A 13,863-nucleotide genomic window follows, 5' to 3' on the forward strand; every position below is an offset into this window, starting at 1 on the left:
AATATGATATATTAAAAATGATTTTAAATTAAAAATTAAAACTAATGTGTTTTTTCCTTTCTATTAAAATGTTTACAGGTTGCTTTTACAAAAACTTTTGTTCAGCATTATGCTTTCATTATGAAAACACTGAAGAAAAGTCATGAATCAGACACAATGTCTAACAGAATTGTGCATATTAGTGTTCAGTTGTTCAGCAATGAGGAGCTAGCCAGACAGGTAACAGAAGAATGTCAGCTGCTGGATATTATGGTCACTGTGCTATTATACATGATGGAAAGTTGCCTTATTAAAAGTGAGCTACAAGGTAACTCAGAATTATATTCACTAGTTCTATTATTATCAGTATTATTATTCTAGTATTATTAGTGTACTTCGTATAGTTAGTAATATTACTAATTACTAATGATAGTATTAATAGTTTAGTATTAGTGAACTTTGTATAACTAGTCTTGAAAAGACCTTATGTTTAAAAAATTATAAAATAATACATATTTGTTGCAGACATTTTTGAAAATTTCCAGTGAAGTTTCAAGAAAAAGTTAAAAGCACTTGTAGTTTTGTTATTTACAAACACCTGTTGTTAGCACTTTGCTATATTTCTTTTCTTTTTGTGTGATGACTATACTTATAGATACAATAAATACTTTTAAAAAAGTTGCCATAGTGTACATGTCAAAAACATGCATTTTAATAAGTGTAGGTGTTAATATCATGGCTATACCATAATTTATTTAGTCATTTCCTTATTAGACATATTTCTATTTTTTAATCATAAATTTGCTGCTATCAGTCTTATTTTTAAATGCTTATATTTTATAACTTAAAAATTGGGATGAATCTTGCCTTTTTTCTACTCCGTTAGTTAGAACTTTATATTTTTCTTTCGTGCCCACTATGTGGTTGATACTCTTCAGCCTACCATAATGTTTCTGTATCTCTTCCTGTTCTCATGTCTCTATGGTTATTCATCTTAACTTTACCTCCCTTAAATTATATATATATATATACACATACACATATATAAATATATATATAATAATTATTATTATTTTTGAGACAGAGTCTTGCTCTGTCCCCTAGGCTGGAGTGCAGTGGTGTGATCTTGGCTCACTGCAACCTCCGCCTCCTGGGTTCAGTTCAAGCAGTTCTGTCTTAGCCTCCTGAGTAGCTGGGATTACAAAGGTGCGCGTCACCAAGTCTGGCTAATTTTTGTATTTTTAGTAGAGATGAGGTTTTGCCATGGTGCCCAGGCTAGTCTTGAACTCCTGACCTCAGGTGATCCATCTGCCTCAGCCACCCAAAGTGCTGGGATTATAGGTATGAGACACCATGCCTGGCCAATAATATAAGTATTTAAATATTTTCTATGTACCTGGTACTTTGTTGGATGCTATTTATATATTGTTTCAATTGAGTTTCTGAGCAAGTCTCTGAGATTGGCATTATTATTATCCATGCTTTAGAGATGAGTACATTGAGGTTTAGGAAAATTAAGCAATTTGCCATAGGTTATATAGCTAGCAAATGACAGTTAAGAAGGATTTCATGGCTCCTAATGTCAGAACTCTTAGTATTCTTAACCTTGACACAGCCAGTCCCACTTTGATAGGATGTGTCTTTACTTGTTGGCACTAGGAGCTAAACTTTAAAAATAATGACAAACAATACCTCAGATTAATTAAATCTTAGGACCTCTCCATTCTCTGAGGAGGAGAAATCTTGTAGTTGAGCCTTGCTTTGTTCCACTCTTGGCCTCTTTGTGCATATCAGCTCCTGTTTTCTCCTTATACTGATAATCTGTCTGTTCTCAGGTGTGACACCATGTCCTGAAAATTGATATGAACTCAGTGCAAGGCATAATGCATTATATATAATAGCTAGCTAATTATGATAGCTACCATCTCTAGAGTACTCAACTATATGCTAGACTCTTTTCTCAGTACTTTATATGCATTATGTCATTTAACCATCAATAATTCTTTGAAGATACTGTCATCTCCATTTTATAGATGAGGCAGCTGAGGCATAGGGAGTTGAAGTCAATGATCTGTGATCTTACAGCTCTGAGTAGTAAGCCAGGTTGTCTAACTTCAAAGGCTGTACTCTTTCTTACCTACTTTGTGAGTCTGTCTTCCCATTGTAGGTATAGTGGGAGCATAATACATTATTTACATTAACAATATACTTCTTTACTTTTTTTTTTTTTTTTAAGATGGAGTTTCACTCTTGTTGCCTAGGCTGGAGTGCAATGGTGTGATCTCGGCTCACTGCATCCTCCACCTTCCGGGTTCAAGTGATTCTTCTGCCTCAGCCTCCCAAGTAGCTGAGACTACAGGTGCCTGCCACCACGCCCAGCTAATTTTTTGTATTTTTAGTAGAGATGGGGTTTCACCACGTTGTCCAGGCTGGTCTTGAACTCCTGACCTCAGGTGATCCACCTGCCTTGGCCTCCCAAAGTGCTGGGATTACAGGCCTGAGCCACCATGCCTGGCCTACTTCTTTACTTTTTAAAGGAAAATTTAAAAGCTGCTTTATGTTATAGTTTTACTAACTTCATGTAACATGACCTTTTCTTTCCTAGAGATTTATCTACATATATTGCTTTTTCTTTTTTCATTTTTGAAATAGTGTCTGCTGTCATTCAGCTGTATGAATGATGTTCTTATATGGAATTATATATTTAAAGAAAGACTTTTCACAAAAATAGTGTTTTATTTATTTATTTACTTTTTAATTATACTTTAAGTTCTGGGGTACATGTACAGAATGTGCAGGTTCGTTACATAGGGATACATGTGCCATGGTGGTTTGCTGCACCCATCAACCTGTCATCTACATTAGGTATTTCTCCTAATGCCATTCCTCCCCCCACCCCCTGCCCCCTGTCCTCCAATAGGCCCTGGTGTGTGATGTCCCCCTCCCTGTGTCCATGTGTTCTCATTGTTCAACTCCCACTTATGAGTGAGAACATGCATTGTTTGGTTTTCTGTCCTTGTGATAATTTGCTGAGAATGATAGTTTCCAGCTTCATCCATGTCCCTGCAAAGGACGTGAACTCATCTTTTTTTATGGCTGCATAGTATTCCATGGTGTATATGTGCCACATTTTCTTTATCCAGTTCATCATTGATGGTCATTTGGGTTGGTTCCAAGTCTTTGCTATTGTGAACAGTGCCACAGTAAACATACATGTGCGTGTGTCTTTATTGTAGCATGATATATAACCCTTTGGGTATATACCCAGTAATGGGATTGCTGGGTCAAATGGTATTTCTAGTTCTAGATCCTTGAGGAATCGCCACACTGTCTTCCACAATGGTTGAACTAATTTACACTCCCACCAACAGTGTAAAAGCATTCCTATTTCTCCACATCTTCTCCAGCGTCTGTTGTTGCTGACTTTTTAATGATTGCCATTCTAACTGGTATGAGATGGTATCTCATTGTGGTTTTGATTTGCATTTCTCTAATGACCAGTGATGATGAGCATTTTTTCGTATGTTTGTTGGCTGCATAAATGTCTTCTTTTGAGAAGTGTCTATTCATATCCTTTGCCCACTTTTTGATGGGGTTGTTTTTTTATTGTAAATTTGTTTAAGTTTTTTGTGGATTCTACATATTAGCCCTTTGCCAAATGGCTAGATTGCAAAAATTTTCTCCCATTCTGTAGGTTGCCCGCTCACTCTGATAATAGTTTCTTTTGCTATGCAGAAGCTCTTTAGTTTAATTAGATCCCATTTGTCAATTTTGGCTTATGTTGCCATTACTTTTGGTGTTTTAGTCATGAAGTCTTCGCAGCAAAATGTTTTAAATTCATAATCGAGAAAACAAAATTTAGAAGTACCTGTTTTAAAAGAATCTGGAGTCCATTGTCTTCACCAGGTGATTTAGCTGTGCTTATTACATACAGTTTGCATTTGGCCTTTAAGGGAGAATGTTTGGGAACAAGATGAGTCTTAAATCTGCCTCCCATTTTTTTTTTTTTTTAAATAGTAGCTTTCCTCAGTTTTTATATTCATATCCTTACCTACAAGTCACTCATTAACCTACCTCATTCTAGTGTTCACTCCCATTGTTCTATTGAAATTGCTGTCTACAAAATTGTCCATGACTCATGTAGCCATATGTCCTAGTTTTCCGAGAATAGCCTTAAGTTGTGCCTGTTAGTCTGATGTAGTTATTAATACAATTTCTTTTACGCTCAAAAGTGTCCCAGTTTATATGATAAATTATGTGGTTTACCCTTTTTGTAAACTACATGTTGAGGAAGCCAGTGGTCATAGTTTAAACTTTACCTTACTTGATTTTCAGTCGCATTTCACACTGTTGATTCTCTTTCTGTGGCCCAGCACTCTTCTCTACTTATCCTATCAATAATGGTGTTTCTTAGCACTTTGTCCTCGTGGCTCTGCTTTTCACACTTTTCCCATATTTTTCTGAAATGATATTATATGATATCAGTTGCTTTTTACATATGCTTCTAATGCAGTTAGTCTTTTCTGGAAATTCTTATATAAATTGAATTTTCAACAAGCTGAAATAAAGATTGTTGAGATCTTTAAATATAATTTTTTTTTTTTAGCAGTAAATTACATTATTTCCAGCCAAGGTCTAAAACTATCTTTAGAAGTCTGCAAACTTTGCCATACTATTTTTTCCTCTTTCAGTAGTAGCATAAGATATTATGATATATATTTACTGCTTTTCTAAAAGTATCATAAGCTTTTCCCATTTTTACAGTAAGTATTAGAATAAACCTTAACTATACTGAACTACCCATAACTAGCCACAGATACTACAACAGGATCTCTGTACTTTCTTTTTATTTTTTAGCAGCCTCTATCTAGCCTTGGCTTGAATTGTTGTTAAATGATATTTTAAAATTTTATCTATACTTTTAATAAATACAGGAGCTGATACAATGAGAATTTGCTTGGCCACAGCAATAGCTGAAGACTAAAGGGAAACAGCCTTATAGTAGTACGTGATTCCTACCTTATACTTTTACTTTTTTATATTCAATATTATACCGTATGCTTTGTGGTTCCAAACATAGCTCATAATTTTTCATGTCCCAGAATTTATGTTAGAATTTGTCTTTTGAAACACTCTTTGTAAAGTGGAATCTAAAACCATGTGTTGCATGACATGGGAATGTCTGTAGATGCTCATAATCCCAGATTGCCTTTCCTCCCTGCATATCAAGCTACTTATTGAACTATATTGTTTGGATGTCTATAAACACCCCAAACACACAATGTTCACAGCAAAGACTCATTATTACTCCATTAATCTGACTTCTTTTACATTATCCTGTGTGTGTGTGTATGTACATGAGCACGTGAATGTGTATTTTGATTCCAGTGTCTAACCATTCTAAACAGTTGTGCAGCCTAAAAACCTAGGAGTTGTCTTTGACTTCTTTTTACTCCATGCAGATATAGCAGACGTTACCAACTGTCCTTCAAATCTTTTGAATATCTTTACATAGCCTCTTCATCACTGCATCTTTTTGCCACCACCACAGTTCAAGCCATGGCCATCTCTAAGCCTCTCATCTCTTGTTGTTGTCACTCTCCTTCAGTCACTTTTTATATTACACTTCTTATAATGTTCCTCTCCTAAAACCCCCTAGTGGCTTTCCATTCTCTTCATGTGAACGCTAAAGTTCGGATGCTGGTTTATAAGACCCTGTAACCTCATTTGTACCATGCATCCTCTGCATTCTTTCTTCAAGTGATTCTAACCTTTTCTTATGTACTGCTCCTTCTACCTATAGCACCATCTACTCCACCATCACTAGTTTATCTGGCTAATCCTAATTCCTGCTTTATTTTATAGGCCTCAGTTTAATCTTCACTTCCTCAGGAGAGTCTTTTTTTTTTTGAGACGGAGTCTTGCTCTGTCACTTAGGCTGGAGTGCAGTGGCACAATCTCGGTTCAGTGCACCCTCCGCCTCCCAGGTTCAAGCAATTCTCCTGTCTCAGCCTCCCGAGTAATTGGGATTACAGGTGCCCGCCACTATGCCCAGCTAATTTTTGTGTTTTTAGTAGAGGTGGGGGTTTCACCACATTGGCCAGGCTGGTCTCGAACTCCTGACTTCAGGTGATCTGCCCACCTCGGCCTCCCAAAGTGCTGGGATTACAGGTGTGAGCCACTATGCCCAGCCAAGTCTTTTCTTGAATTGTAGTCTAGCTTTATTTGTTCTTTTTTTTTTTTTTTTTTGAGACGGAGTCTCGCTCTGTCGCCCAGGCTGGAGTGCAGTGACCAGATCTCAGCTCACTGCAAGCTCTGCCTCCCGGGTTCATGCCATTCTCCTGCCTCAGCCTCCTGAGTAGCTGGGACGACAGGCGCCCGCCACCTCACCCGGCTAGTTTTTTGTATTTTTTAGTAGAGACGGGGTTTCACCGTGTTAGCCAGGATGGTCTCGATCTCCTGACCTCGTGATCCGCCCGTCTCGGCCTCCGAAAGTGCTGGGATTACAGGCTTGAGCCACCGCGCCCGGCCTATTTGTTCTTATGACTCCCTGTACTTTTCCCGTTACAGCCCTTATCACACTCTGCCTTCTTAGGTATTAATCTCCATGAAGACAGAGATCATCTAAATCTTGATTTATTTACTACTTTATTCTCAGAGATTAGTTGAAAACCTGACCCTTAGTAGGTGCTCAATAAATATTTGTTGATGAGTGAATTTAATTTAACACTGAATCATTGCTCTTTATATCTGTAATGAGGAAAGTACCAGTTTGAGTAAAAATAGAAGTCCTAATCATTTTATTTCATTAATGATTCCAAGGCGTTTTTCACAAGAACAGTAGTATTTAAGCAATGTCAGGAAAATAGTGAGTTTGATGAATTATATTCTGCTTATTCATCCTCTGGTTTCAATTATATACAACAGTGATTCTCAATTTTTAACTTAAAAAAAATCCCAACATTCCTTAGCACTGTCGCATCAATATCAATGGCTCACTAGCTCAGAAGTGGAACTGTAGTTGTCAGTCATGGGGGTGCTTTTCAGAATCTCAGGGGTTAGTATAAATAATTTGTAAGAAGCCCCTAATCCTTACTTCCTCATTGAGTTAGACCCTCCCTTGTCCATTGAGAAGTACTGAAAGAGAGTGTACTTAACTTCAGTAGGCCCTGTTCTTAGACATTGTTAAACTTATTTAATATTTGGCAAAATAATTGTGTGGACTGAAACCTAAGTTTAATGTGTGGAAATTAAAAAGTGCAGTAGAGGCCTTCCTGACTGATGAGTATGACAGGTAGGTAGGTAGTTGAATAAGTTGGTTAAAGTGAGGACTCATTTAAAAAAATGGTATGAGCTGGGTTTGGCGGCACACACCTGTAATCCCAGCTGCTGAGGAGGCTGAGGTGGGAGGAATGCTTGAACCCAGGAGTTTGAGTCCAGCATGGGCAACATAGTGAGACCCCCATCTTTGAAAAAATATATATATACCTTAAACATTGTATTGTAACTTAAAACACAGAACTGCGTGTTCATTCTCCAGGCTTTTAACTTTGGGCAAAGTATTTTCAGGATATGGTTTCCTTGACTGGAGTTCTCGTTCATCTTTTTTATAAATAGCACATCTATGAAGCATCATCTGTGGATTCTAATTTTAATCTCTTTAAAATAGAGTTAGAATATAAAGCAATCTGAGTATAAAATATACTTACAGGTTTTATGATTTTTCTGTCCCAAGGTTTTTTAGCTTTTTTTCCTGGCACTTGTTTTTATTTTATTGTCTCTCAAAAGCATATGATTCAGTTTCTGTAATACCTCTCTGTGCTTTCACATGTCATTAGTTCATATACTTTTGATCTAAATTGTGTAATTATGAAAAAAAGAACAATTAGCATAAATAGAAACAAAAATTGACTCTGGGTAACCATACACCCCAGCTTGTGTACAGGGAATGAGCTACGAGCCTTGAGCATTCCATGTATTATGGGTATTAATATGCTTTACAATGGGAATGGAAACTTCCTAGTCCAGTGAGTCAGTGAAGTTGGAATAGGTTAAAGTGAGCTAATACATATATACTAATAATTTTTAATGCTAAATATTTTGTACAAGCCTATCCCCCCACCACCCCCAACGATGTATTTAAACTACTTTTTTTCCACAGCTTAAGAAGTTGGTGTGTGTGTGTGTTTTTCTTTTTTTAAAATGTGTTTTTTCTTTTATCTTTGAAATACTGTTCGCTAAAAATTGTATTGATGTATTCTTTGAATAGAAGAAAGGAATTAAATGTATGTCTCTTGAAATCATACAGATTTGATTGATAAGATGAAATGAGATTAATCTAGGGGTAAAAATTTTTTATTGATTGGATCAGAAAATATTGCATTATATCATTAGAATCAAGAAAATAAGGTTTTATAAACATACAGCTACTTCAGTATCATGTCATATATTGGACATATGGTAATACTTACTATAATGATGTGCTAAGTACTTTTTGTTAATGCTTCATGTAATTATTTTAAGATGGATGTTTTTATTTTCCACTTTATAGATGAGGAAATTGATTCAGAGAGTGTAAATATTGTGCCTAAAGCCATATAGGTATTAAATGGAAGGCTGGGGTTTGAATTTAGGTATATCTGATTCTAAAGTGTATGTATTCTGTATTATTTGTTAAGCTTTTAAAAAAATCTTATGACATTTTTGGGTTTTGTATGTCTTTTTTTAGATGAAGAAAATAGTTTACATGTGGTAGTGAACTGTGGAGAAGCATTACTGAAGAATAACACTTATTGGCCTCTTGTTAGTGATTTTATTAATATTCTTTCTCATCAAAGTGTGGCCAAGAGATTTTTGGAGGATCACGGTTTGTTAGTTACATGGATGAACTTTGTATCTTTCTTTCAAGGTATGAATTTTACTGGTACCTTTGTTAATTTTTTGGTTTACAAAATTCCTAATGCTAAATTATTAAGCATCAATTAAAATATAATAGCATATCATTCAGACTACATATGAAATATCTCATTATTTTAATTGGTATTTGTAAGTACTCTAATAAATTGTTCATAAAACATACCAAGGAATTAGGAAAAGTGTCAAATGATTGAAAAAGAAACGGGAGTATAACTTTTTTAAGCATTTAAAAAATTTAACTTAATTTTTTTATTTTTAGTAGAGACAGAGTCTCACTATGTTGCCCAGGCTGGTCTAGAACTCCTGGGCTCAACCAATCCATTTGCCTCAGCCTCCCAAAGTGCTGGGATTACCAGGATTAGCCACTGTGCCTGGCTTTGAAGCATTTGTAACCATTAATCTAGAAATGTGAAATCTATTCTCTGAGAAAGATTCATAACACATAAAACTTTCAAGTAAGATCAATTAAAATTTTTTTCAGTGGCTCACGCCTGTAATCCCAGCACTGGGAGGCCAAGACGGGTGGATCACGAGGTCAGGAGATAGAGACCATCCTGTCTAACACAGTGAAACCCCGTCTCTACTAAAAAACAAAAAAATAGCCGGGCGTATTGGCGGGCGCCTGTAGTCCCAGCTACTCGGGAGGCTGAGGCAGGAGAATGGTGTGAACCCGGGAGGCGGAGCTTGCAGTGAGCCGAGATCCGGTCACTGCACTCCAGCCTGGGCGACAGAGCGAGACTCCGTCTCAAAAAAAAAAAAATTTAATTTTTTTGACTTTCTTATTAAAAGATATTCAGTTTGTTACATGAGACAATTCATAACATGTTTCTAAGAAAACTTAGTTTGTAAAAAATTCTGAAAGGACTAGATTGTTTCATTTTTAGTCATTTGCTTCTGTATGTACTGTGTCAGTAATGCCGTTTGTGTGCATAAATGTGTTTGGGACTGGGAACTGTTGTACTTGATATTTAATATGAATGTGTGCTTCCACTTGACAAAGTTTATATCTGCTTTAATTTTTGCAAGGTATGAACTTAAACAAGCGAGAACTAAATGAGCATGTGGAATTTGAGTCTCAGACCTACTATGCTGCCTTTGCTGCTGAACTTGAGGCCTGTGCACAGCCAATGTGGGGGCTTTTATCACATTGTAAAGTTAGGGTATGTTGGAAATATTTTTGTTAATTTCTGTGTTTATTTAAGAAAAAGACTTGTGAAAAATATTGGTTTGTTCATTTGTATATAATGTGTAATGTTTAATTTTGTTTCAAATTGAATTCAACTTTATGAAAATTGACCCGAGACAGTAATTTTCATTCTTAGGCAGTTTGGAATTCATTATTATCAGATTTTTCCAGCCTATTGCTATTGTGAACAGTCTTTGGAACTTCATTAGTCTCCACATTCATCTTTATTGTTTCATTTATTATCAGTTACCTAATGCTTCTTATCTTTCAAGGAGTAGGATAGTCCTCAATGTTACACTTTCAAGATTCCAAGGACAAAACAAGTATAAATTTCAAAAACCTTCCAGTGATTGTTATATAATGTATATTATAATATATACTATTATAAGCATTGGTTTGATGGGTCTCCAGAAACTTTGGGCAATCCAGACAAATGGAATCCCTGACCCTATTAAACTGAAGACTTGACTAAAATTTTGATATATGGACACCATGCAGTTCCAGCCTATTGTCCTGTACCAGTAATCATGCTGGACAAGATTTTGTAGTAGACATATTTTGAAGCCCTGGGTTCTAGTTTTGGCTCTGCCTCTTTTTTACTTGGGTGACTTGGTCAGCTCATTTAAAAATATTTGAATTTCTCAGTCTGTTTACTGACCTTTTAAAAACAAAGTGAAAGAGAAATGGACAGTAAATCTTGCTCTTTGTTATTGTGAAGCTCTCTTCCATCTACCACTTAAACGTATGTGTTTCTTTAAGTAGATTTATACTGTGTTTTGTTAGTTCAACCATTCCCTAAATGCAGATGACTCACAACCTTGTTACAGTCTTAATAGATTCAAATTTCTTTTTTTCTTTTTTTAGAGGGAGTCTCTCTCTGTCGCCCAGGCTGGAGTGCAGTGGCGCCATCTCCGCTTACTGCAACCTCCATCTCCCAGGTTTAAGCAATTCTCCTGCCTGAACCTCCTGAGTAGCTGGGATTACAGGTGTGCACCAGCACACTTGGCTAATTTTTGTATTTTTAGTAGAGACAGGGTTTCACCATGTTGGTCCGGTTCAAATTTCTAACAGGTCTGATTATTAATGTAGATCCCCTTGTAGGTACATGAATTTTCTCAGGTTCTGAATTAACTTTTAAAAACTATCTGTCCATACAATATTTCCTTTTGTGCCCTTATTGTCATTTAATGGTATCTTAGATTACTTAATTGTCCATTCTGAAAACTTTCTTCCCTTGCTGTACTAGTTGTGTTCAACCTGTAATCAGATACTAAGAATCTTTCTTTCATTCCAGAAATATTCCTCTCCTGCTTTTTTCCTTTATTTCTCTGTATTTTAAAAATATGGATTATTAATGTATTTTAAAAATGTGGATTATTAAGGTAACTTCTTAACTGGTTTTCCTATTTCTAGACTCTTTCTACTGTGACCTAGCTCAATACCAAACTTACTTTTCTAAGCTCTATAAATCTCCCTCTCCTTTACTTAAAAATCATTCAAGTTCTCATCACTTTATAGGATAACATCTATTTTTCTTCTAGAGACATTTAAAATTCTCCACAGGTTGCCCTCAACTTGGCTCTCATAATTCATTATCTTTTATTTTTTATTTTTTGAGATGGAGTCTCACTCACTGTCGCCCATACTGGAGTGCAATGGTGCGATCTCAGCTCACTGCAACCTCTGCCTCCTTGGTTCAAGTGATTCTTCTGTCTCAGCCTCCCAAGTAGCTAGGATTACAGATGTGCACCACCATGCCTGGCTAATTTTTGTATTTTTAGTAAAGACAGGGTTTCATCATGTTGCATAGACTTGTCTTAAACTCCTGACCTCAGGTGAACTGCCCACCTTAGCCTATAATTCATCTTCTTATATCACCTCTCCCTCCGTACCTTTATTGGATTGATTATTATTCCTCAACGTGCAGTGTCCTTTCTTGATTCCTGTGCTTTTGTTCAAGCTAGTCTCTCTCTTTGGCATACACTCTTTCATTCTCTTTTGTTGGCTCAGTGTTTTTCTTGCATGAGAGTTATCTTGGAAGCTTAAAAAATATGTATGCATGAGCCCCACTGTCAGAGGTTTTGATTCACTAGCTATGCAGTGGGACCTGGGTAGTGATTCTAACCAAAATGAAGAACAATTAATATTAACTCTTTGAAATTTTAAAGTTTTCTTCAAATATTCTGAAGACTCAGATATATAATCTACTCATTTATTCCTCCAGTCAGGTTGTTTTCATAATGTACCTTGTTTAATTTCCACTGTAGCATTTATCAAGAAACTGTCATATAATATGAGGTTTGTTTGTTCATTTATTCAAAAAATATATGCCAGACATTATTTAGATGCTTAAATTTTTGGTACTGAACCAAATAGATACAGTTCTTGCTCTCATGGGTGAGATAAACCTTGAGTAAGTAAACACATCTGTTTACTTCACAAGCTTTCGTAAAGTGCTTTTTGGGAAAATAACAGGTTGTTATGAGGGAGAGTAATGAGTATGAGGACTGATGATTTGAGTATCAGAGAATGTCTTTATGAAGAGAGAATATGAAGGGCCTATCTCTGTGAAGGTTAAATTGGGGTTAGTGGTAGTCGCGCGGGAGATTAGAGGGAATAGCCTACCTTCGGTAGGAAAGTGATTGGTCCTTTTTTTTTTTTTTTTTGAGACGGAGTCTCGCTCTGTCTCCCAGGCTGGAGTGCAGTGGCATGATCTCAGCTCACTGCAAACTCCACCTCTCGGGGTTTACGCCCTTCTTCTGTCTCAACCTCCCGAGGAGCTGGGACTACAGGCGCCTGCCATGACGCCTGGCTAATTTTTTGTATTTTTTTTAGTAGAGACAGGGTTTCACCGTGTTAGCCAGAATGGTCTCGATCTCCTGACCTCATGATCCGCCCGTGTCGGCCTCCCAAAGTGCTGGGATTACAGGCGTGAGCCACTGCGCCCAGCCGTGATTGGTCTTTTTAAGGAATTTGTGGCTGGAACCACAGAGTAAACAAGGTGGAGTTGGAGAGAGAAGCAGAGATCAGATTATTATTGCAGATATTCGCAGATCATGTTAAGGACTCTTGGATTCAATTTTAAGGAGAAACCACTGAAGATTTTTAAGCAAGGGTTTAATGTGATCAGATTTACCCTTAAAAGATCATTCTGTTCCTGGAGAAGACTGGATTTGAGCAGGAGTAGCGTGGGTGGGAAGCAGCAAGGCCAGGAGTAAATAGACCAATTAAGATGCTACGATAAATTGATCTCACTTGTATGTAGAATCTAAAAAAGTTGAACTTATAGCAGTAGAGAGTAGAATGATGGTTTCCAGAAGCTGGGGCTGAGGGAGTGGGAAATGGGGAGATTTTGACTAAAGGATACAAAGTTTTAGCTAGAGAGGAGGAATAACTTTCTGAAATCTATTGCACAGCATGGTGACTGTAGTTAATAATAATGTATTTTACATTTCAGAATTGCTAAAGGAATAGGTTTTTAATGCTCTCACTACAAAAAATGATAAGTGTCTGAGGTGATGGATATGTTAATTAGCTTGATATACTCATCCCACAATCCTTGTGTGTGTGTGTATATATATGTGTATATATATACACATATATATATACACATATATACAGATATATATATACACATATATATATCTGGAAACATCACATTGTACCCCATAAATAAATGTAGTTATTATTTGTCAACTAACAGATGCTATGACAGTAGTCTGAACATGAAATTCAGGTAGCATATATATTTGATATATATATATTCAAAGTGTATTTTGGAT

At 36.3% G+C, this 13,863-nt stretch overlaps 1 protein-coding gene across 6 annotated transcripts in view; it reads left to right on the top strand.

The window, feature by feature from the left end:
* Positions 1 to 13,863, top strand: part of UBR3 (ubiquitin protein ligase E3 component n-recognin 3) — a 268,381-nt gene that overhangs the window by 74,306 nt on the left and 180,212 nt on the right. For all 6 annotated transcript variants that reach the window (XM_015110341.3, XM_015110343.3, XM_015110344.3 and 3 more), the window contains exons 8-10: positions 79 to 307; positions 8,708 to 8,887; positions 9,922 to 10,055. In XM_015110341.3, coding sequence (XP_014965827.1) covers positions 79 to 307; positions 8,708 to 8,887; positions 9,922 to 10,055 — 543 coding nt within the window. The remainder of the gene's footprint in view (positions 1 to 78; positions 308 to 8,707; positions 8,888 to 9,921; positions 10,056 to 13,863) is intronic.

This window comes from Macaca mulatta, chromosome 12, assembly GCF_049350105.2.
Source record: "Macaca mulatta isolate MMU2019108-1 chromosome 12, T2T-MMU8v2.0, whole genome shotgun sequence".
NCBI lineage: Eukaryota > Metazoa > Chordata > Mammalia > Primates > Cercopithecidae > Macaca > Macaca mulatta.